Source organism: Pochonia chlamydosporia, assembly GCF_001653235.2.
Source record: "Pochonia chlamydosporia 170 chromosome Unknown PCv3seq00009, whole genome shotgun sequence".
Classification (NCBI taxonomy): Eukaryota; Fungi; Ascomycota; class Sordariomycetes; order Hypocreales; family Clavicipitaceae; genus Pochonia; species Pochonia chlamydosporia.
In genome coordinates this window covers 544918-568661 of record NW_019154044.1, presented here as the reverse complement: position 1 = coordinate 568661, position 23744 = coordinate 544918, and the positions used below count along the sequence as shown (strand labels likewise).

Sequence of the window (23744 nt, the reverse complement as noted above, 5' to 3'; positions counted from 1 at the left end):
AGTTGTACGTTGCTTGTGACTGACTATTCTTTTTTTTATTGACTTCCTTACTTTGTGGATTATTTTCGTGTCATCATGTAGGAAGTTGGAACTTGTCGATATTAAACCGCTTACATTCTCCAAAACCTACATTCGTGGTATCGAGTCTAAATCACCGCTCAACACAAATATCCATTTTGAACACCTAAACCGGTCCATGCAAATGACACATTATTCTCCAACATCCTCAACCTGACCCTCGTCTTCATATCGATGGTCCGGCAAATCAGGCATGTTCTCCTTGAATGCAAATCCAAAGTCTTCAATCGCCTTTTCACCCCCAAACGCACCGCTTACTGTTCCACCCAGCTTTGTTTCCTGGCCCTTTCGCAGCCAAGCCTGCACCTTCAGCGCCGCAGACGCAATTTCAGCCGCAACGTGCCAGTTCTCCGTACCCATATATGTAAAAGTTGTCACTGTCAGTGTCTTGACCATTCTTGCGTGAATAGTCGTATGACACACCGGTGCAATCGCCATGTTCATCCATGCATAAATGCCACTCAACGTTGACCACCTATCCAGTCCAGCCGCCCATGAAAAACTCCAAATTCGAATAAATTCTGCCTCGGTACAGACTTCTTTTGTCGGCACCCTCTCAAAGATGGCTCTGGTCCAAATGAGCGCAGTTAGTCGAACGGCGAGATACACCATATCAGGCGGATCATCACCAGATCTGGCTCCTGTAGGGTCTGTGGCAGAGACTCTCTTAGTTGGTATGGCTAGATCATTGGTTTCTTCGCGTTTCCGCTTTTGTCCAGCGGGAATGTTGGACGACATATCACGACCACCATCCGACTCCAAAACAACTTGGTCAGGTAACTGTTCCAAATAGGCGAGCATTGAAGATGACATTTGGTTTACCGATTCGAGCTGTACCTCATCTGCATCATCTGGCAACTCGACCACTGCCTGCAAAAGGCCCCGCATGCTATCCAAAATTTCGGCAGTATGTTTATGCAGTCGGAGCGTGGAAGATGGGATGAGGAATGGTGGACAGTTGAAGAGGAACGGTGAGTTAAAGCTGACCTGCAATGGCACCCGCAAAGGATCGTCAAACTCGAAGCCGGGTTGGCCAAATATGACCGATTCTGTGTCGTGAGCCAAGGCAATCACGGCATCATTTCTAACAAGTCATGTTAACACTTCTTGGATCGCCAGCCCAGAATGTTCCTACGGTAGACACAGCACAACTTACAATAGCGCGATTTTACTAGTGTAACCTTCCATCCCAAGATCTTGACAACTCCCACGAAGTTGTATCATCTTCTTGAAACCGGCCATGTGGGCGTGTAATTCCTCGGTGCTGCTCCAGTACCACGACGTCAGGATAAGCTGGTTGACCGCAAGCATAGCCGAGTCGCTCGTGCACAGCGTTGGAGAGCTAATATATTTGTTGAGCATCTGTGTAGCCGTGGCCCTATGGATATGAAGCAGTATCTTTGGCAGGCGGCCGGTTTCGTAAAGAAAGCTCGCGGTAGTGCAAAGAACTACGTGTAAAACAAGTCGATCTTGTATGGAATAGGGGATCCAGTGCTTCATAAACCTGTTCTTTGGTCGCGGGCTCCCATCCAATGATGCTTTGAAACGGCTCAAGAGCTGAAGGTCTGCCATTGTGTCAGCTTTGGCGATCGAAATCTCCTGCCCCCTCCAACAATTAACTTACGAGTTCGTACAAGTTCTTTATTCATTTTCGTTGGAGCCATCGGTAGTCGCTGCATTTGGTCCTCAAAACTTGAGATATTCTGACTCGGCTGATCCCTCGCGTGAAGTGCACGTATCAACTGTTTACCATCAATCTCCCACTCGTCTTGGACAATACGATTCGCAACGCGTAGGCGGGTCTGCATGATATACTGGACCAACTCTATGAGATTTCGGTCTTTCAAAAGCCCAGATTTGTCGCGAAATTTCATCACGAACGGTTTGCCACCTGACCACGATTCATTCTCCATCGAGAAGACAGGCTCTTTACGGTAAATTAAGCGATATCCTTCCGGAAGACCCTTTGTCTGTATTCCAAACGCGTTGTCATACGCATCTCCCAAGTCTAGTCTCCCTTCAACATCGAGAATGGCATCGTGGATAGAGTCCATATCAAGGTGAGAATATAAGCCTCCCGCCCCAGCCTGGGTGGTATTCTCCTTTGAACCTGGAGGAGATCCATATGTCCTGTATCAGAATTCGTGGTCAACTTCTCTTGCACCACAAAAAAAGGGCAGCATGTCAACTTGCGATGAATGCAAGGAAAATGGACAGGGGTATCGGAGAATTCCATCGCCGGATTAACGTGGCTGGCGGACCAGCCAGTTGGTGTGAAGCAGCAGAATTTCCTCAATACTTTACCTTTTGATCTTGGCAACGCCATACTCACAGGTTGGCTGGGGAAAACGTCGGGCACAGTTGGTGCAAGGGTGAGTCAAGGAGCACTATAGATGGGTGTAAGGCATTAGCAATCTGCGGCTAGGCTTGTGTGGTGGCTTTGCTATTGACAAATAATGCGGAGGGCGGGCTCCGCGTGGAAGAAACTTGTCGCGATGTGAAGGTCACAGATGCCAACCTTCACGCCCCTGATAGTGAGGCATCAGGCGCAGGAGGGAGTTCCACAAATCACGGTATCGGAGAAGACGTCTGGAATACCATTTCGAGCCCAGTGGTTTGGGCCGACCTATTCGCAGGATGCGCCAATCTACCATTTCCAACCTATAACAGTTTGCTTGGGTCGTCGGGGCTAGACACAGCCCAGCCGAAGACCCTGCCAGGTTGTAACAAATAGCCCCAAATCAGGGATTATTGGTGTCACCCACGTGTTCATCAGTTGCAAACAGCAGACCTAACACGCAAGAAGGAGGAAGGAGAATGTGCAAAAATAAGATTGGACTATTGCCGAGCCACTTTGCAAGTAATGTAGACTGACCTTTTGCTTCCTCCGTCGACACTCTTTACAGGCTGAAGGGTATCTCGTCTTGAAGACCATGCCACGGTCTGGCGTTCCGGAGTTCGGCTGAGCTGAGGTATCTGATGGAGGTGAGCCCGTTGGTGCCTGTGGGTGCGGCTGGAGCCCGTGCATCTGCAAGTTTTCGGAGGAAGCCATGTTTTCTACCGCCGAGATGTAGTAATGCGAAACATTCACTCGGAATGCGCCCTGAGGCGCCGTGACTTGGAAAACGACTGCAAGAAGCCCCAGTTGTAATCCTCTCCGAAACCCTGGCCAAAGGGGCGATACTTGGTGAGTCGACCTGCCACGCGGCCAGCAGGACCAAGAACCACTCTCCAACTAAAGCAAGGAAATAGGGCTGAAGAGGGTGGATACAACTGAGCCACGAACTGCCGAATGAATCGCAGATCCACGATGGAAGCAAGAAGACCAAGAATGTCTCTCTTGCTGTGCGTTAACATGTGCGCCTGTGCTAGATTGCGTGGAGAAAAGCCAACTGTGAGATAAAACGGAACGAGCGAGATAATAAGTTGGCGAAAACTGGTGGAGACGTCTCAAGAGATCGGACAGGTTAATAAGTAACGATGAGAAGGATAAGGACCACGCCAAATGGCTAGGGCCACCAGGAGGCAGGCGTAATGGGCGGGTATTTGTGATTTGTCCTCAATCGTGCCCAGTTGAGGCTCAAGGGCAATTCTTCTGACAGTCGGGAGACGAATGGTCCGTTCCGTTGCCAATCGACTGGGCGCCTTCGCATCCTTTGCTGCAAGGCCAAATTAAGGAACGAATGAAAACTTGGCCAACAGGCCAAGAGAGGAGAACGAGCGAGCAAGTGGGCAACAAGTGTGAGGGGTCGTCGTGTGATGGATGGGATGGGATGGAATGGTATGCGAATAGGATGGATCAATTCGACTGGTGGACCATCTGAGCTGTCAGGCTGTTGGTTGAAGCAATGATGGCTGGACCTTGATCAAAAAGCATCCCATGAACCGCGGGCCCTGGTAGAAGCAGCATACGTAGTGGATTGAGTTGATGATTCAGGAATAGGGGTTCAATTGAAGGTGACGTGGAAAAAGATGTCAACTCCGCTTCAAACCACAGAAAAGAGGAAGGAGTGCTCGAGAAGATAAACCACTCCAGCCGCCCCTTCCATTCTTTTGCTCCTTCCCCGAGAGAAATTATGGTAGTCTGGTCTGCCCTCCCATGCCACGTCTTCGCCCATGTTTCTAGGTCGTGTCTGGTTCAATTCTAAAGTTCCATGTCTCCTCCCTCTTGCACTTGCACCGCGTCGACAAAGTTGAATCAGCATCCAAGACACAACCACACGGCACAGAACGGCGACCAACATGCCCACATGTCCCTAGTCAGAGTCGTATCGTGCAACCACGTTCATGATGCCGCCGAAAGCTTGTTACTTGTGTGCTGTAGCGTCTTCTCAATATGGTATGGTGGCCATCTGGGGTAATACGTGAGCACAAGTAAGCGATATCAGCAGGGAGCAGGAAACGGCCCTGGCGTTGGCTTGCGCACTAAGAAACCAGACAGCACCAACAACTGCCGCAGTGATAGATACCATACAGACCAAGGGTAGACCAGATGGATATGGACCGAGTATCGAGCACAGAGCCCGACGATTCACGTTGAATTTGTGCAGCCAACAGCAGACGGTTAAATGAGAAGCCGTCAATCACAGTCTCGAGATGAACCCAAGACTCCATTTGTTGGTAAATGTCGTGCGTCTTCGATCATCGGTACCGAAGTGCGCGGTCTGAATCTCGGACCACAACTAAAATCTCCCCCTCCAAGGTAAAGTCGATCACCCATGGCACATTCCCTCATGGGGAATTGAATACTTGCTGATAATCAATGAACCCTAGAAAGCGATTTTCGGAGCGCCGGCACTCACCCCGGATGACTTCGCGACAACTTTTGGCAATTCTCGGCCTCAATTTCCATGTACCTGAAGCCCGAAGATCCTGGCTGTGATTTTAACGGTTCTGTACTGCCTCCACGTCCAATCAATACCAATCAAGCACGGAACGGACCCGACGATGCTGCTTCAATCGGATTGATCTGCATAGTGGCCATGAGACAAAGCACCACTACTGGAACCGTGCGCCGTTGTTCAAGGAGACGTAACCAAGTAACGCGCTCGGGTGACCTCATTACCTGCGGTTACGCATAATGACACCTTTCCTTTGACAAGGGTAACTAAGCAGCCACCACTGATATTCCCCAGATACCATGCCTTAGTTGAGACATACTGCGGTTGTGCGGTTGTGATGCTATTTTCAGCATCAAAGCGAAGATCGGAATTCCTGATCCACTGGTTTGTTACGTCTTTCGGGATCGTTCTCCAACTTCAGCGTCAATCGCTGTTTCTGCCCGTGCTTACTTGGCATTTTGTGTGCCTGTTTTGGTACACCTACTAGGGGCTACAGACTTTGCATGCTGGGTGCTGGTGAATGTCTATCAATACTTACATGGGCTTTGAGCTCTAATTTCATCTTGAAAACCTGCGATGCCCATCGACGGCTCACAACGAATATATTCAAGATAGCCCGAATAGCGATATTGGTACCCCGAATATCAATCCTCTATATTTCCCGTCGCAATAACCCCGGCAACCCAATTCACCAGTTCCTTGGTTAGGGATTGCGAGGTCATTGCAATTGCTCGGAGCCCATCATTGTGTGACCAGTCCCAGCAAGGGGCACATGTGCTAGCTGATGATTCGGCTTCTCCCGGCACGGAGCTGTAGGTGCCCTGTTTGCTGTGAAATCCAAAGAACCGTTCCATTTGATGCTGTCTGCATGCATTGTGCGCAAGACATGTGGTGCAGTTGTGGAAATTGTAGGGAGCAGCTGCATGCGTGTGAAAAGATGCCTAGGTAAGGGGTCCAACCATCTTCAGCTGCAGCGAACATTAATGGAGCGCGTCACACTCGCCCGCCAGCCATCATCACACTTAAATGATGTCACCGAAATATTTATAGGCACAGGCTGCATCTTTCAAGCTTGCAATCAGAATTGTCGTGCAAGCACCTGTTGACGAGCATTTGTGGCGTCCTCTTGTACAACAGTAAGTCATCTGTGTTCCCTATACACACGTATTTGTCCTCCCACTCTATCTGTCCTAACTATGCTCATGCCCAATCTGTATATACATGTAAATACTACTGATATTGAGCCCTTTCCAAAACAAAATGCAAGACAACCTTGTGGTATCAGTGGAAACATAATTCAAAAGCGATCCGCCCCCAAAGGTTCGTTTACATCCAGGGCAGCGAGTCCAGCTGTGCTGCATCCAAAAACGCCCATACCATAGCAAAGATTTGCGCAACAGCCATGACAAAACACGCTCCATTTTTTTTCGTTTCGTCGTCCGTTTCTGGAAATCCTATTTGCAAATTTTGATCATTGTCGTCTCTCTTTTTCCCACTTCACCAGCAGATTAATGAGCCCGATATTCAGGTTTTCGAGCCATATTCACCGGAGGCGGCGGCTCGTCGTCATCAACCGGATATGGGGGGATAGACGCAGACGATAATCGAGAGGTGTGCTGGTGTGTCTGACGTCGGTGGTTGCTGTCTGGCAAGGGCGTCTTCGGAGGCAGAGGCGGCGGCTCGATGCGTGTAGGGGGTGGTGCGAACTGTTGTGATGGTGGAGGTCGGGGATGTTCATCGGGGCTCATGATGGCAATTTTGTCTGAATCTGAAATGATACCTTGGTATTGGTTTGGTGATGGTGCGGTGGCCACAAGACGATCGGCATCATCTGACATGGGTCGAGGGCTTCCCGTACCTGCTCCCGTACCTGGACGGATTCGATCGTATGAGCTGCGTGGGGATCCTAGATGGTTGGAACCAACTTGTAGACTCTCAGGGCCAGATTCAAACGACGAGCGGCTTGGGGGACTCAGGGGAGCAATTGGTGCATCTCCAGGCAGCTCGACGGCAAGCGGCATATCAAAGTTGGTCGCCGACGTAGACTTGACCAGCTCAGGGATCCCTAGCTGAGCCCGCTCCCATCGGATTTTGGCCTTGAGAATCTTGGCTAGTTTGCTTGTGATGCCGTGAATCATCTTTTGCTCCGCTTCACGAGCCATGTATCGACGTGTGCTCGTACTGATATCGCCCAAGCGGTGCCACTCATTCATTCCAAACTCGCCGACGCCAACCTCGACATTCAACCGGTAGTAATTCTCGACATTGACACCCCTTTTCGCAAGATGCTCCCTCAGCATGTATTCGTGGATTTTCTCACACCCTTCAATCTTAGCAATCAGGCGTCTTCGGGCTTCTGCAAATTCCCCAAGAAACCCTTCATACCAGACATTTTGATTCGAGTCGCTTGACTTTGGCCGCTTACCAGTGCCGACACTGACAAACACTCCAATCTCCCTGCCCGGCCACTCGTTCACTACTGCTTCGTCCAAAGCGTCGGGGGCTGGGTTAAATGTTCCGGCGCCGTCATCGTGAAAGATGGACTGACCAATCCGCATGGGCTTGAATGCAAGGCCGATTGCGCTGGTCGCACGCCCAGCTTGCCAAATCTTGCAGTCAAACTCGGGTGGGGGTTCGCGGCGGGAATCGTAGGAGCGCAGCATGGCTGGTGGTGCACCTCGTGGGGATCCTTGGTAGATGGCGGTTACAGCACTATGAGAAGCGTTAGGCTCCCACGTCACTGGTCGGGTAACAACTACTGTGTGCACCAGAAACTTACGTCTTAGTTCGCGTTTCCCTCGCATCGTATAATCTTGCATGTGGGTTTCCATATCTAGAGTTGAAGGCTGGTCGTGATGCCATCTGCGCAGATGGGCTGCGGGCGCTAAAGCTGATGGTGCTGGCATTGCTGAGGTTTCGCCGGGGTCCAGCTGCGCTCGAGTGCTGAGCTGCGTTGAGAGGACTGACGAGGCCAGGTGCCTCTTGCCCATCGTTTCCCTCTTTCTCGTAGATGGTGTGTTCTTGAACCGCCTGCTGTATCGCTTCTTCCAGCTTACTAGCTTTGAACAAGGTCGATCGATAAGGTATGCCGGCAATGGTTTTGTCTGTCTCGAAAACCACCCGAGTCATGCGCACATACAATTCCTTACACGTTTCCAAATCTAGTCGTAGTCGACCAAGCATCAAAGCAATCAAACCTCCTGTTCCGGTGCCGACGATGAGGTCAAAGTGGTCGCAAGGTTTCGGGATCTCATGACGTCGCGGGGCTCGACCTTCGACCTCGACAAAGGCTCTGTGCATAAGCTCTTGCACAATGATGAGCATAGAATAGCCTCGCACTCCGCCTCCATCTACCAAATTGTTAATACAGCGGGCAGTAGCGGGTTATCGCGCTGAGGCCAATGATGAAGAAGATTTACCTAGTGATAACACCCGCAAAGGCGGGCCCTTGGTGGTGTCCTTGCGACGGACACCGTAAGCGTCCATGGCGGTCGCACGACGAGGTTTCGATTTTCGATCAGGTGTATTGAACACGGGCAACTGGCGCACAAACCCTGGATGGTATCGTGAGTCTGGAATGTTGAAAGCTAGGCAGATTTGGCGAGTCCTTTTTGGGCGTGAATGTGCGAGGTGCTGATGGGAGGTTGTCAGCCGTTCCTGGCTATTCGAAGTAAGGTTATGTTCCTGGAGAGCAAAGTACGAACGAGGCAGGTCAGACGGGGGCGAAAAGATGCCAACAAAGTTGGTGCTAAAATCAGTGACGCAACCCAGAGCTCACAGACGGAGTATCCCACATGCACCCGTTGACAAAAGGTGGGGTGGCGTCCTCTCACTGCGGCGAGTTTCTGCCGCGCCACCGGCGCAAACACGGACGGACGTGCCCGTTCTTAGTGCTGTGGTGGGCACCTACCAGAGCAGAGGGAGACCTCCAATGGAGCTTGAGCCTTGTAAATCAATGTCCTCGTGGCCAGTGATGCAGCCTGGCTGTTGCAGATGGGAGGCCTGGCAGGGCTGAAGCTGGAAGATGTCCATGGAAATTGGACGGTATTGTCGGGAGGCAAAAATTTATCGCGCCGTAGAGTTTCAGATGTCTGGTCAAAGAGACCAAGATTGGGCAGGAGCGATACTCTTGTCATTGGAAAGGGAAAGAGCAAACCGGGAAGCCCGGCGCGTGACGACACCATACGAGGCTTGGCTTGTGTCTCCTTGCCTAGACATGCTCTTTTCTACCATGAATGAATCAGCGAACTTTCTTTGCCCATCATGTATGGAGCATGGTGAAATGGGCATAAGCAGAGCAGCAGCCTGTCATCAAACCCCTCTTACTCCGTCCAAGATACTGCATAAGTGGAACAGCATGCGAAGAAGGCTGTGCAATCTGCACGCGCAAGTAAGCAACCTCGCAGCCTCGTTTCGGCGAACACAAGGCAAGGCCGTCGAAACAAGCCAGAGGCGGCCGCCTCCAGACATTCCGCCAAATCTTAGCCTTCATCATGTCAAGCCGGGTGAGGGAATATGCGATTGAGAGCCAGAAACAAGGCTGGGATTTTGCAAACCCAATGGCTGACATTTCTGCATCAGGGCCGTTGAACAATTAGGTGATCAGGAGCACCAAACAACCTGTGGAGCCTCCTGTTCGTGTTCTTGGCACCGAACATGACGAGTTGGTGGCACACAATAAATATTGGCGACACATTCAAAACCATCACGAGAGCTTATCACAGGGACACAGTTATCTGCTTGCAGTTCTCTCAACTCAGGGGTTCAAGGCCTCAAGACGTAAAGGCTTCTCTACCTGCTGCCCTCACGACAGGCCATTCATTGACAATCGTCCTGTATTTCTGGACTATGAGTCTTGGCAATAGCTGGGAAGAAGGCGTGTTGCGAACTGACCCTGGTTATGTAAGGATAAGGTTGGGCAAACATCAATGATTGGCTCGAACTCCTTCGGCTTTTGGTTGTTTCTGACAATCTGTTTCTGGTTTGCCCTTGTTCATGCCGATGGGCCTCAGTCGTTGTGGCTGTGCCTTGCCACGATGCCCACATTGGATGTCCTTCCTTGCGAATGCCCGTCCTGCAATACTTTTCAGACGTAGTATATTCTGTACTCAGGCGAGTACGAGAGGAGTCGATGCATCACCATTTTTCAAATCCCTGACGCAAATGGATGACTATCAGGTCCTGGCGGATCCCCAGGTGAACACTGTATTCGATTGATCGTATCCAGCTGCGGCAATGATACGGTAGCCTCAAAGTTACAGAGGCAGCCAGTAGCCGAAACGAGGCAATTGCATCATGCTGTGCTAGGTGGCTCATCATCTCACGGTTCATCTATCGTGATCCTCCCGCAACCTCACCGCCTTGGGCACGCAGGTCCTGCATTTGCTGACATTAGGCTGGCCAACCTTTTGAAAAATAAACTTGGAGTTGGGCACCATGTTGCGGCAACCTCTCCGGTGTCATACGAAGCGCCTTTCCAATGGCCCATCCTGACCCAGGCAACCGACAGCCTCACCGCTCTCAGAAAGAGAGAAGATTCGGGTTCTCAAACAGCCCTGTGGTCATGAGTGGCGCTCAAACAGTTGGTCGAAGCTCCGCGTAGTTCTGTTTTACCCCAGTTGTCTCGGCTGGCCACTCCGCAGAGTTGATCATTCAATAACCCAACCAAAAAGCATACCATTAGTCGAATTGGGCATCCACGCGGACCCAAATCTGCGGATAAGTCGGACATGTCATGGATGCCATGTGTTTCGTTTGGAGATGTTCTACACAGCTATTTACCTTGGAGGCCAAATCCAATGACCTCAACTTTGTTGCTATTCCGAGCAGTGGCTATGAGGAATATCCTCCACGTCTTAGCCAAACCTGACATGCGTGCGCAAAGCGACAATTCATGTTGTCTCAAACGTGAAAGCCCAAGGATGAACTCGATCGGCATGTTGACCAAGAAAACGTCTGGTGCGATTGAGCCACCCGGCTTTCGCTACTCCGTACAGACTGAGATGTTTTGGTGTCGCTGGCATGAGGCAGGGGACAGCAGGCACAACACTAGCTCGTAGGTGTCAACCCCAACACAAGGTCAGCTACTAGGGTTCCGGCCATTACTGTGTTCAAGTTGGGCAGAGCTGAGGCGCGAAATGCACATTGAGGTGATATTGGTGAGCCTGCAGGTCTCATTGTATACGAGCACCATGAGGGCATGATGTACTCCGTGCGCCGTACGTCGTAGATGGCAATGTAGACAATGTAGGTTGGATGCCAAGTTTGGTTTCACGCGATGGTCTGCTCAACGTTGGTCCATTGAGTTTAGACCTGCCTGGGGGTACGGAGTAGCAATGCATCTCATCCCATGGCGTGGCACATGGCAACAGAAGAATGGTTGGACAAGAGACGGTGAAGCATCGAACCGAAGCCACAGAGCAAGGGACGAGCATCCGTTTCTCAGCCGTTCGGCATTCACGAGGGTTCTGGGATGTGCTTGGCTATGATGCCCGTTGTCGACGAAAATGATTAAAAAATTGACCAGGCTACGCCAGGCTTGCCATGGTGTTGTGTTGCATGCTGGCACGTTTTCCTTGAGACCAAGTCGGAGCTGTACCAGACAGACTGGATGTCCAATGTGAAGATTCAAAGCTGCATGTATCGGGTTCCACTGTCCCACGCCTCTGGACGTGGCCCTTGGCTAGCTTGTAGCACTAAAGCACCAGACCCCTAACTCGGGTCTGCCCACCAGCTAAACCGCCTCGGCTATTAGCCAATGGCAAGAATGACCCTCCCCACATTTGCACCAGAGACGACAGGAAGGTGTTGTTGGCAGGTGCAGGTGCAGAAGGAGCAGCCAACATGCCACCTGCCAGCGTGCCCGCCAGCTTGTTTGCCAGCGCCTGCTGGAGCAGCCAGGCTGGGGGCCTCTTGTGTTGCAAGGTCAAGACTGGCTGGTTCCATATTCCTCGAGCATTGAAGGCTCAATCGCTCCTGCACGTTTTGCAGCTTTGCAACCTCTCCGCCTTGTCTGATCCGGCTGAGCTGTCAACATTGAGGTCCATGTCAAGAGGTCAAGAGGCCAAGAGGTCAAGGGTCTGGTTTGTTTGCCCATACTTGACTCCATGCCAAACTGCAGGTCCTTCATACAGTAGCTGCACCAGACATTCTAGACTCAAGTCTCAATTCTCGTCACTGGCCAACATTTTGTTGGGTTTGCATATTGTCCTCCTTGCTCGTCAAGTCTGCCCTGACTCCTGGCAGACTCCTAATAACTTAACTCCTGGTTCCGACGCCCAAAAAGCCAGTAACAACCTTGCGCTCGACAAGGTCCATGTCTGGTCGGTGGGCCGAGCCTATCAAGCAAAGCTTCGCATGTTTCTCCAGACATATCGAACAAGGCCACGACCACAACGGCCACGCCAGCTCTCCACGCAGCCTCCAAGCCCTCTCTCACCTCAAATCCACACCTCCAGCTAGCTAGCTCACTTTTTTTTCTCTTGCTCCAAAAGCCTGGTGCTCGTGGTGCGCCTGGTGCCTCTCATGCTCACGCCTTTCAATCGCGCATATTCTTGCTCATGCTGAAATGCCCTTGGCTGTTTTGGTGGCAGCCTCGCCCAAAGTCGGTCTACTTCGTCGTCCTTGACTTGCAGCCTCGAAATCCACTCCCACTCCCCTCTTTCTCTTCTCTTGCTGGTCAATTCTCCCGGCGCCAGTATTGTGGCCAGTCAATGGAATCTTCGGCAGCCTTATTATTCGGTTCTCTGTCCGCTGAGCAGTCTGGCAATTTCTCGTTGTTGCGTGGCTGATCATCTGGCTGGTCCGCCTTGTGCTGACTTTGTCTTTCTCAGTTTCCAGTGCCACCGCTTGATCCATTCATCCAGTCCAACAGCCCATTTCGCCTCTTGGCTTCTTGGTCCCGGTCTCCTTCATTGACTGACCAGACTGCACTTGTACCGGCAAACTTGCTCCACCTGTTTCGTCGGGCCTGCAAAAGCTCATTTGTAACTTGTCCCTCTCTTCTCTTCTTCACTCTGTCGCCAATTGACCTTCGCCAATTCTGCTGCCGCCTTCTTTGGGGCTCACTTGTCCATGGAACCGACTACCAAAAAAAGGAAGTTGGCTCCAAAGGTCAACGCTTCGCCCGCCCCCAATCCTCAGCCTGCTCTACCTGGTACGGCTACGGCTGCTGCTACTGCCGCTGGTGCTGCTGGTGCTGTCGCCGGGACTGCTGCTACAGCTGCTTCCCAGTATGCCCATGAACCATCGGTGAGCTATGAAACGACCAACCCCAGCTTTGAAATACCACCAATTTCTCTAGCAAATCTTGCAGTCGTCTTAGCTAACGCAATGTCCAGTTATCCCAGAATCAGCTCTATCCGACCCATGATGCGCCGCTTTCCGAACGACAGGACTTCGAGTCCTTCGCCCGACACCTGCAGGACGCCGCGATGCTGATTCAACGCCAAACGGAACGACCGCCTTACGAAGATGTTTCTGTATTGCTGTTGAGCTGGGAGGAGGATCGATCTGTGGATGACGACGTAGCCGCCTTGGACCAATTACTGCAAAATAAATACAACTATACTACGCAACGATGGCAGATTCCCACCGTACCAAATCCCAGCATCAAGCTCGGTGTGCAAATGGCGTCATTTCTAGAAAACGCCAGGCCGAACCACTTGTTGATAATATACTATGCTGGGTATGGCTATCTTGGCGCCGATGGCCACATGTACTGGGCATGGTGAGTTTGTTCAAGCGGGACACGACCTACCTACCATGGCAAATAGGCAATACCTGACTTCTTTCTGTGTGTAGCAATCCCCGGGAAGATGCCGCCAAGCTCAAGTGGGACGGCGTGAGATGCTTGTTCGAAGATGCGCAATCCGATATCCTCCTGTTGCTGGACAGCTGCGCCATACCTGATCCGTTGACAGCAGGCAGTCATGGAATAAAGCAAGGCATTGCCGCTTTTACTCCGGAACATGGTCCACGAGAAATGGGTGGTAATTCATTCACAGCCAATCTGATTGAAGCTCTACAAAAGCTGCATACCGGACGCCCATTCAGCATCAATCGGCTCCATGAGGAGCTAGTGTCACAAAAACAGTTTCAAAATGCCCAAGCTGCCAGGCCTTCCAACAGCACACCCAGCGTCGCCGCTGTCCCAGCCAAATTGCCACTGGCCTTCACTCTGACACCTGGTAAAAGCCAGCAACTTAGTTTGGGGCCTTTGCAGTCTCGACTCACCGGGCCCAAACAAAACGGCGGTGAACCAGCCGAAGGCCAGAGCCTCCGAGGACGCGAGGAGCATCTGATTGACCCCGAGTCCGTGGCCGATATTCGATTTGACGAGGCTCGGATACTAGTTTGCACGACGTTTGTTGGCGATGCTAGCCCGGACATGTCTTTTTTCAATCAATGGCTTCAAAACACCCCTCCTCTCGGGTCCAAGATTGCGGTGGAGGGAATGTTTCTTGGGCCTCCCACCATGCTCCTCATCTCCATGCCACATTCCATATGGAATGTTGTCCAGCACGACAAAGTTTGTTGCTTCCTAGGATATATCAGCTCCCACAACATGCTCCATCTATATGAAAGATTGGTTGGGCCGGCCGGTGTTAGACCCTCCGCGAAGGAGGTGGAGGATGGCAAAATATTGCTGGAGGCGAGAGAACTCGCAGCCGGTACGCCTGCAAGGCCAGCAAATCGGGACGGCGAACACCACGAACTCCTCTACCACTCAGCTGCCTCCCGGGACCGTGCTGAATTACTGCTACATAGCAGCCCCTCCCGGCCAGCCTTGGTCGGCCCCGGTGGGCAGAAGACAAAAGACGATGTGGAGGACTCGGCGGAAATGCAAGAAGCAGCGGAGCAACTCAAGGCACTCAGCCATGTGCGCCATCGAAGCGATGAAGCTGTTCCAGTGGCTGAAAGGACGCGGACCAACTTACCTGATGGCTTGTCCAGCGACAAAACTCGACTACCCCGAGAGCCAAGCGATGTAGGGGGCGATGAAACCGCCATGATGGTTGATGCGAAGATGACACCGAATTCAAAGACCAAGGTGCCACGGCGGTCGGTTTTCAAGCAAGAGTACCGATGCAGCCACTGCAGTCATGCGCCGTTCAAGGACTCGTCATCGCTTCGCAAACATGTCGCTGCCGCCCATACACGGCCGTTTCCCTGCGCATTCTCATTTGCCGGCTGCACCAGCACGTTTGGGTCAAAGAACGAATGGAAGCGGCATATTGCCTCTCAACATCTCTGTCTGCAATATTACCGCTGCTCGGCCTGCCCGCAGAGTGCGGTGGAGGGTAAAGGCAATGAATTCAACAGAAAGGATCTTTTCACCCAACATTTGCGGCGAATGCATGCACCGTTCCAAATTAAACGAGCGATAACACATGGAGACGGACAGTTGCAATCGGATTGGGATGCTCATGTCAAGGATATGCAACAGTCGTGCCTCGTGACGCGGCGGAAACCACCACAGCGAGCAGCATGTCCCAAACCAGATTGCCGAAAGGACTTTGACGGTCTAAATGCTTGGGATGAATGGACGGAGCACGTGGGACGCCATATGGAAAAGGGAGAAGGTCCAGTACTTGGGGCTGATGGGTTACTGGTACAATGGGCTCTGGATGAAGGAATTATTGAACCAAAGAGCGATGGGGAGTATCGACTTTGTGCTACCAACGGTCTGCTGGGGTCATCACAGAACAGTTCCGGACCGATGCTAGATCGTAAGGACTCGATGATGATGTCGTTCACCGACTCCTCGCAGCTGGAGGATACTCCCATGGTGGATGCGAAGCCAAGCGACAGCGAGGTTGACACCAGCCAAGCAACCATAGCATAGGTTCTGGCAGTTCTGGCCAGCTACAGCGAGTGTTTTATCAGCACGGATGCGGATGCGGATGCATTACAAAAGAAAAAGGAAACCGAAGGTGGACACAAACAACTAACGACGTAACGAGGCTACGATTCATTCTTTATTTATACAACATTGCACATGTGGGGCTCGGGGAAAAGAAGGTGCTTGCTTGTTTGATTTATTGGGGGCGCTTTATGACCGGTGTTGGTGCAAAAAATTGGTCGTCGGTACTTAAATATGTTGCTGGGCGTCTTCAAAACCATAGCCAAGGGGGCGTTTGTTCATGACAAGTCATTACTGCATTTCAATTTCAGGGGTCGGGCAAGGATAGCCTGGAGTTTTACTGGTGGCAACGGCAGACACTGGTGCGGTGTGTAAGGGGCGGGCATCATGGTGTACAATACTTGGTCAAGATACGTATGTACGTGATAGGTGTCAGACTTATATATACGTATGGTACGAAGCCGTACAGGTCTGAGTACGAGTAAGTGAGCACGATGTGGACTGACGTATTGCATCATTTGGATTCATTCAACATTACGATACCGTACAAGGTGTATTAACCACAAAACCTGGACATTTTCCAGCTTCTCGAAAGTTAAAAAAAAAAAAAAAAAAGGTCAGTCCATCTAATTGCTAGCCTTGTAGGACGCAGCCTTAGCCAAAGACAAGTTGACGTTAACAGAGCGGCTGTAGGTCTTGGACGCAGCAATGTTGTGGTCAGTCTTGCCCTGCTTGGGCTTGCACCCCAGTCCCAAGAAGGTAATCTTTGTGATTCTCGCGGGACCCTTGTAGTTGAAGACGCCGTCAAAGGAGAGCTGGCCGTTCTTGTACTCAAAGTTGATGAGGGAGTACTTGCCGTGCTGGTCGATGGACACGCCGTCATCAAGGTACAGCTGGCCCTTGGCGTGGCCCTTGACGCCGTCGACGGGGACGAGGAGCTCAAAGTCTTGCTTGCGCAGCTCGGTAGTCGTGTAGGTGGAGTTGATGCGCGTGGGGATGATGACGCCTGCCCTGATGAAGAGCGGGATGGTCGTGGTGCTGACGTCCTTGATGGTGTGGGTGGTTGCGCCGCCGCGGATGGGCTTGTGCGTGTACCAGTCGAAGAAGAGGTCGTCTGGGAGGTAGATGTCTACGCTTGTGGCGCCTTGCTGCGTGACGGGGGCGACGATGAGGCCCGGGCCGTAGAAGTACTGGTGCTCGAGGGTCCAGGTCGCCTTGTCGTGGGGGTAGACGTACAGCATGGGCAGGAGGGCGGGCGAGCCGTCGACGGAGGCGGTATACATGGCACTGTAGATGTAGTCGAGGAGGCGGTAGCGAATGGCGATTGCTTTCCGGGCGCTCTCGGCGACAGAGGGCCAGCGGTAGAATTCCTGGGAGATTTGGCCCTCGGCGTTGTGGTTGCGGTAGAAGGTGGAAAAGGCGCCGAGGGCAGCCCATCGCGAGCATAGTTCCTCGGTGGTGTCTTGAGCAAAGCCGCAGACGTCAGAGCCGACCATGTTGAAGCCGTAGATGGATGTGAAGGCGAGCATCTCGCGGATCGAGTTGCGGTACATGTCCCAGGTTGAGAAGTTGTCGCCGAGCCAGTGGCCGACCTTTGCGCCGGCGCCAGAAAAGGTTGAGCGGGTGATGATCATGGGGCGGAGGCCAGGACGACGCGCGAGCATGGCTTCTCTTGAGGCGATGGACATCATGGACCCGTACATGTTGTGCGTGTCGTACATGGTCAGCCCGTTCTGGTGCTTGAGGTCAGTGTTGACGGTGTGGTTGGAGATGCCGCCCTTGTCAGAGTTCCACGAGTCCATGTACGCGGCTTTGTTGTGGATGGCGTACTTGGGGTAGAGGAGATCGCGGCCCGGAAGACCCTTTTGGTCGCCCTTGGCACGGGGCTCGACTTCAGCAGAGCGAGCGAGCGCCTCGACTGCACGGGGGGATTCGACGGTTCCAACGGGAGAGCGAGCCTGGTGAGCGACCTCTTCGACGGAGCGTTTGCAGTCTGTGCCGGGGGGCTGGAAATCACACGGCCAGCCGGGCAGCTTTCGAGGAGGACTGCGGACGGGAGGCGCTGGAGGCGGGAACCCCTTTGCGGCGGCGTAGGGGTCATCGCAGGGGAAGTTGCAGGGGAAGTTGCTCGGCTCGTTCATGTCGATCCAGAGGGCGTCGATGTCGACGCCCGTCTTCTTGTTGAAGAAGCTGCCGAACATGCCGTTCCAGTAGGCCTCGATGTTCTTGGAGAACCAGTCGGGGAAGACGGTGACGCCGGGCCACACGACGCCCAGCCACACGGAGCCGTTGTCGCGCTTCAGGAAGATGTCCTGCTCGAGGCCCTTTTTGAGAGGTGGATAGTCCTGGTACGCGACGGCCGGGTCGACCATGACGATGTAGTGCTGGTCGTGGTCGTGGAGGTGGGAGACGAGCTCGCGCATCTTGTGGAGCGGGAAGCGATCCGGGTCGACGGTGAAGACGCGCCGGCGGTCCATGTAGTCTATGTCTGTCCACATTGTCTCGAGGGGGATGGCGGCTTTGCTGTAGTTGTAGACGACTTCGGCTACGTCAAAGACGTCTTGGTAGCCGTATCTGGGGGTGTTAGTACATGAAGCATATGAGGAGGAAAGCATATACGAAAAGGAAAGCATATGAGGAAAGGAGCATACAACATGTGAAGGAAAGGTGACATACCGGCACTGGTGGAATCCCAACCCCCAATATGGCTGCATGGCAGGCAAGCCAGCAATCTCACTATACTGCTGAACAACCTTTGTAGGCGTCTTGCCCGCAAAGAACCAAAAGTCAAAGACACCACCCAGGGTATTATACTCGAGGTACTGACTCCCATCGGCAGCCTTGTCAATCATGACATCCATACCATTCGAATTCAGCAGAAACACGCCGTGCGACCCGCTCTCCCGGTGCTCAAGGTAAAACGGCTGCGTGCCATACAAGTTCGCCCCCGACGGAATACCGTAGCTGTCCTGGTTCCACATGGTGCGGATGTAGTTTGTGGTGTTGAGACGAAACGGGTCAGAGTGCTCGCCCAGGCCGTACAGGTAGGGATCCTTGGGGAGTTTCGTCCGCAGCCGGAGGTACTGCGACTCGAAGACGAGGGAGGCGGCGGACGTGTCGAAGAGGACTTCGTGCGTGTCGCGGCGGCTGACCTTGAAGGAGAATGGGGAGGTGGTGTAGTCGAATTTGAGGTTGTTCCTGGATGCGGAGGAGGAGCCGCTGGGCCGGGGGAACACGGATGCTGGGACCTGGTAGACTTGGTTGTCTTTGTCTTGGATCTTGACATGGAGGCGGTTATCTGTTGTTGTTAGATGTTTCTCTTCTGTATGGTTGTTGTTGTTGTTGTTGGTGGTGGTGGGAAAAGTGAGCGTACCAGACTCGTATGTGACTTGCAGGACGAGATTCTTTAGATCGTCGCCGTAGGCATTACACGCCTTTCCGGCGAGTTTGAGATCAGCCGTCAATCCAGTACCGGATGTCTTGACATTGGAGGCCGTGTATCCGGGACATTTGGCCAGGGCATCGCCACCATTGCGAGTGACGAGGGCGCCCGCGGAGGCGAGGCCCGAAAAGAGGAGGCTCTTCCAATGTCTCATGGCGGTGCAGGAGTAAGAAATGGAATTGAGGGACGAGCGAGCAATTCCTAAATGGAAAAATGAAGAGGATTCGACATTCTTATAAGCTTCGTGCAGATGCAGCTCATGTTACTGTGAAGACCTCCACAGCCCCTCTCATCTGCACGATGCTTCAAACTTGCTCTATGCATGTCTAGCTCGAGCTAGAATCGTTCAAGGATCATGTAGAGCTTAGCTTGCCTTGCTTGTTTATTGTGAGTGAAGTAAAAAAGCTGCGGAGTCTCCGCCCACCCCGGCCTGTGGCGCTGCGGGGACAAACAAACGGTCCATGGGTGAAGATGATGCTGATGGTGAACCGGGTCATCTTTGTGTTTCTTGGAAGTTGTGTCGAAAGTCCGTGTCTTGGTTCTTGCCTGATGGGGATGAGGCTGGGTGGCGCCGTCAGCCATTCGAGCGACATACGGCCGAGCATGTTGTCTGTCTGCATGGAGATTGCATTTCATCATGAACTGGTGTCGTTATGCTGGAGATCTAATTGGTCTTAACTGTGAAGTGAATTTGTATTAATTGTTATCATGCATTTTTTTTACATTGACCGATGATATGCGGACAATTCTTCACGGCAATGATGCCTCGCCATCGTCATCGTGTTTCTACGGAGAACTCCACAGTCGATTTTCGTTGCCGGCAGATCCCAGTCCCAGTCCCAGTGCCATTTCTTGGCCAGGGGCACACTCCGTACCATCAAATTGATCTCCATCTCCGTCTCCAGCATTAGGCCCGGGGCCGTCTACTCTTGGCCCTTTCAAAATATGGGGCGTCGAACCGGCCCGACTGCGTGCCTGTGAGTAATTGGAACCAAGATGTTGACAATGTCGACAGGGTCCTGGTTTTTGCACGATGTCGCTTAATTTTGACCTGTGAATTTACGCGGTCCATTGCCAGTTGCCAGTCATGTCTGTTGAAGAGTAGATAGCAAACAATAGTCAATTCCGTATATGCAAACATGTTTGTATTTCATTAAATTACGCCAAACAGCAGGATTGGTGGAATGTAATTACTCTATCGTGGGATACAAGTCGAGGCTCTGCCGTTCGGGTAAAATTTCACGGGAATTTAAGCGAGTTGCATGAGGCGCACAACTGCCTTGCAGATGTACACAATGTTGGCAAGGCTGCGAAGAGATCTAGAACTGCGGATAATGTCGTGGGTAAACTTGTGCCATCGGATTGGTTCGCGTTTATTACATGTCTGGTTCCTGTTTAACGTGGTCTTGACACCCTTTCTGTGAGGAATGGTCACATCCCGACTTGGCCGAGCGGAAGTAAAGTATCGTGCATCGCCTTGCCTCCATTGTTACCCCGCTGGTTAGTTCCGGACGTATTAGCTCGGTTTAATTTTGTTTTTGTCAATTGAGGGGAATCCATCGTGTCCATGTCTGCATCGATTCGATTCGATTTGTGAATCGTCAGGCGGGTTGTCGGTCCGACGGTGTAAGTGAGTTGCGTGTGATTGGGTTGGCTTGCGGTGGATTACAAATTGTCGGGCTGTTAGTTTGCATTGGTTGATTAATTGGAGTTGAGAGCATCTAGGTGAGATTGAACCATCTCCTTGGGAATGTTCACACGCGATTTGTTGGCCGCTGAACTGTGATGAGCTCCTCGACACTCTGTTTGGTTGTCAAGCACAAACACCTCGCACTACAACAGACAATTTAGCTATTCTGGCTCATTTGGCATAGTTTAACTAATGTTCCACAATTCTTTGAAGAAATTGTTTTTGAAATAGAAACAAAAATTACTTCCCATCTGCATTCGTTGAACTGTGGACAAAAGGCCCAGGAAGATCTGCCTAGGTGTAGGGTAACTGGCTACTTGATTTTGAGCAGTAAACAAATAGCAAATTAGCAGTATCGCTGTCACATACGACCACAGCCGCATAAAAAATCTCGATCCCGTTAAGCTCTTCTCTGTGGTTTTAATGCTTCCAGATATAGAGGAGCGTACCTCCGAAAATAGAGGGTGTGGTGTTCATTTTTGGAGGACAGAGAACTGAGGGTTGGTGTGGAGGATTACGGTTTGCAGCCGTATTTAATGTCACCAAGTTGGACAATGGATGTTGCCGTGACCACCCGCGGAACACTACCAGACCTAACTACGAGTTACAACCACGCCTAGGAGCATTTTCCCCTGGCTACTTACCTATAGGGATAAGGCTTGTTCAGTTCGCAAATGGCTGCATGTGACTTTCGTGCCATCACAGCGGGTCGACATGATACAACCCACGCTAATCCTTCACAAAGGCATTAATTAACTAAGTTACAGTTCGTCAAGATTGGGCAGCCATTACGTCGTGATTGCTGGCCTTCCCAGAGGAGAGTATGGCATAATGCCAGTGTTAATTAAACTAACTGCCCAAGCTTGTACCTGCTTTTAGTCTTGTGTCTTTGCCTACTACGCAATACTCTTAGAATTACATGTAGACAATAGAATTACTCGTCTTGTAAGTTTAGATTGCCGCCTTCTTGAGCCTGGTAACGCCGCTGACCTAGAGACTCAGAGTTGAAATATGGCTGGATATGGTAGACTAAGCTTTTTTCGCTGTTAAACCGAGCCAGACCTCTTCGACTCGATGCTGCCTTTGCGATGCTATGGGTCCTCCAGAGACTTTTGCCATCCAGAGCCTTCTCATCTGATGTTTCTCCCTTACTCGTCTCAAGCTGCAGTTACTATCTGATTGAAGTTGGCCGGTACTAAGCCGAGATAGCTTCGACCACTCCAAAACACTGGCTGCATCTAGGACGTTTCTTGATTCAATTGAGGATTTGGAGATATTTGAAGCAATTCCTCAGGAGACACAGACGCTGATGCCATTAGGTCAGATTGCGTCCCTGAAATACTTGCGCCTGGGTCTTCTGAATCTAACTGCACAGATGGCGCGGGCGGTCGAGCTGAGGGTGTTCTCCATCCGGGCGTTGATGAACGGCTCATCCTAGAGGCAGCCTTTTTCTCACGCCGTTTCTGGCGAGCCGCGGCGTCCCTGGCTTCTCGAGTCATTGACAATTCCGTATTATGTGCGCCTCTCTCCCGGATACTCTCCTCCATTCGGCGGTAGTCGTCTTCGCTGTGTCAGCAAGTGCTAGGCAATTCAGCTATGGGAATCATACCTCTAGATAAAGGAGCCAACCTCGTCGCTAAGACTGGCTCCCCAAAGACAAAGAGACCTTCGTCTATAATAAACTTTTTGCCGAGTATCATGTCAAATGGGGCCTGAGAATTGACCAAGAACTTGGTATTCCAGGATTTGGTAGAATTTCTTGTCCACATAATCTCGACGGTTCCAACAGGATGGAACCTTCCGCCCCCGAAGCCTAGGTACAATGGAGCGTCGTCCTCGAACCGAACGATTTTATTCTCTAACCCAACGCGGGAGACGATCTGACTTGACATCCAGTTTTCGCCGCTTTGAGTATCGAGCTTCGCACATATTGATATAGGCTCACTAGAGTCTCCGTCTGAAGATAGTATTTTTGCTTGGAACTCAAACGGATCAGGTTCGCTTTGCATAGTGTCCGCATTGTTAGACACATTTCTCACAGCCTGCCTTAGCTGATTCAGCACCTCCTCTGGCTTGTTGCTCTCGAGGTCGATTCGGTCCATGAATGAGTTATTAATGTAGAGCGTTGAACAGTTGACACCCTCCGCGAGCATTTTACCTAGCTGATCCATAACAGGCCGGACATGTTCTTTGGTAGCTTCAACGTCAAGCGTCGTATCAATCGAATTATTGATATACATATCTCCAACATTTATTCCGCGGATCGCATGACGGTATTCCTTCACAAGGTGTTGAGTAAGAGAGCTGCGAGAAAATCACAACATGAGTTAATGGAAGCCACTAAAAGATAATCGCCATTGGTGCGAGGCAGCCCTTACTCCATGATGATATCTCTGAGAAGCTTAACAGAACGTCTGAAGTCTTTCAAGGTCTTCTCCAACTCCGTGACTGGTAATAGTTTGCGTGGAGCTTTTTTTAAGTCGGTAAGATGCTTGTCCAAAACTTGAAGATGCCGTTGACAGAGCCGTAAGCAGAGTGAGGCGCTCTCGGGAATAGAGGATGTGTATGAAAGAGCAATTTGTCCCATTTCATCAAGAATTTGGATACATATCTGCGTCTCCAGTTGAACGAGTGAGGCCCGTTCACCCTGCCAGGAACTTGACGATGATAGGGCTTGAAGAGTGCGACGAGAAGAATCCACTATGTTGATAACGCCGGCAGTCAAAGATAGTGGATCCATGTTTCATTTTTCACGATGAACGGCAGTGACTGGTTATTTGATCGTTAAGACTTGAGATCGGGGAAAGGTTCTCGAGGGTAGTCTTCGAG

At 51.5% G+C, this 23744-nt stretch overlaps 7 protein-coding genes across 7 annotated transcripts; 2 read left to right on the top strand and 5 right to left on the bottom strand.

The window, feature by feature from the left end:
- Positions 1-210: 210 nt before the first annotated feature.
- VFPPC_14806 (fungal specific transcription factor domain-containing protein) lies at positions 211-2132 on the bottom strand (the record flags this gene model as incomplete). The annotated part of the gene is made up of 3 exons (XM_018292574.1): positions 211-1162; positions 1235-1643; positions 1703-2132. 3 exons carry the CDS (start codon positions 2130-2132, stop codon positions 211-213), a joined length of 1791 nt encoding a protein of 596 aa, XP_018138191.1.
- A 144-nt stretch (positions 2133-2276) lies between these two features.
- VFPPC_18233 (hypothetical protein) lies at positions 2277-2812 on the top strand (the record flags this gene model as incomplete). Its single annotated transcript, XM_022429876.1, has 2 exons — positions 2277-2462; positions 2504-2812. 2 exons carry the CDS (start codon positions 2277-2279, stop codon positions 2810-2812), a joined length of 495 nt encoding a protein of 164 aa, XP_022285109.1.
- A 3615-nt stretch (positions 2813-6427) lies between these two features.
- On the bottom strand, positions 6428-8405 carry VFPPC_10705 (patatin-like phospholipase; the record flags this gene model as incomplete). Its single annotated transcript, XM_018289024.1, has 3 exons — positions 6428-7631; positions 7699-8269; positions 8339-8405. The coding sequence occupies 3 exons, from the start codon at positions 8403-8405 to the stop codon at positions 6428-6430; spliced, it is 1842 nt and encodes a 613-aa protein (XP_018138190.1).
- A 775-nt stretch (positions 8406-9180) lies between these two features.
- Positions 9181-9489, bottom strand: VFPPC_16789 (hypothetical protein; the record flags this gene model as incomplete). Its single annotated transcript, XM_018294542.1, has 1 exon — positions 9181-9489. One exon carries the CDS (start codon positions 9487-9489, stop codon positions 9181-9183), a length of 309 nt encoding a protein of 102 aa, XP_018138189.1.
- Positions 9490-12992: 3503 nt separating this feature from the next.
- On the top strand, positions 12993-15765 carry VFPPC_10702 (C2H2 finger domain-containing protein; the record flags this gene model as incomplete). Its single annotated transcript, XM_018289023.1, has 3 exons — positions 12993-13169; positions 13259-13647; positions 13722-15765. The coding sequence occupies 3 exons, from the start codon at positions 12993-12995 to the stop codon at positions 15763-15765; spliced, it is 2610 nt and encodes an 869-aa protein (XP_018138188.1).
- Positions 15766-16409: 644 nt separating this feature from the next.
- VFPPC_10701 (alpha-glucosidase) lies at positions 16410-19379 on the bottom strand (the record flags this gene model as incomplete). The annotated part of the gene is made up of 2 exons (XM_022428727.1): positions 16410-18357; positions 18460-19379. 2 exons carry the CDS (start codon positions 19377-19379, stop codon positions 16410-16412), a joined length of 2868 nt encoding a protein of 955 aa, XP_022284074.1.
- Positions 19380-22773: 3394 nt separating this feature from the next.
- On the bottom strand, positions 22774-23655 carry VFPPC_10700 (type specific antigen domain-containing protein; the record flags this gene model as incomplete). Its single annotated transcript, XM_018289021.1, has 3 exons — positions 22774-22795; positions 22836-23219; positions 23318-23655. 3 exons carry the CDS (start codon positions 23653-23655, stop codon positions 22774-22776), a joined length of 744 nt encoding a protein of 247 aa, XP_018138186.1.
- Positions 23656-23744: the final 89 nt, after the last annotated feature.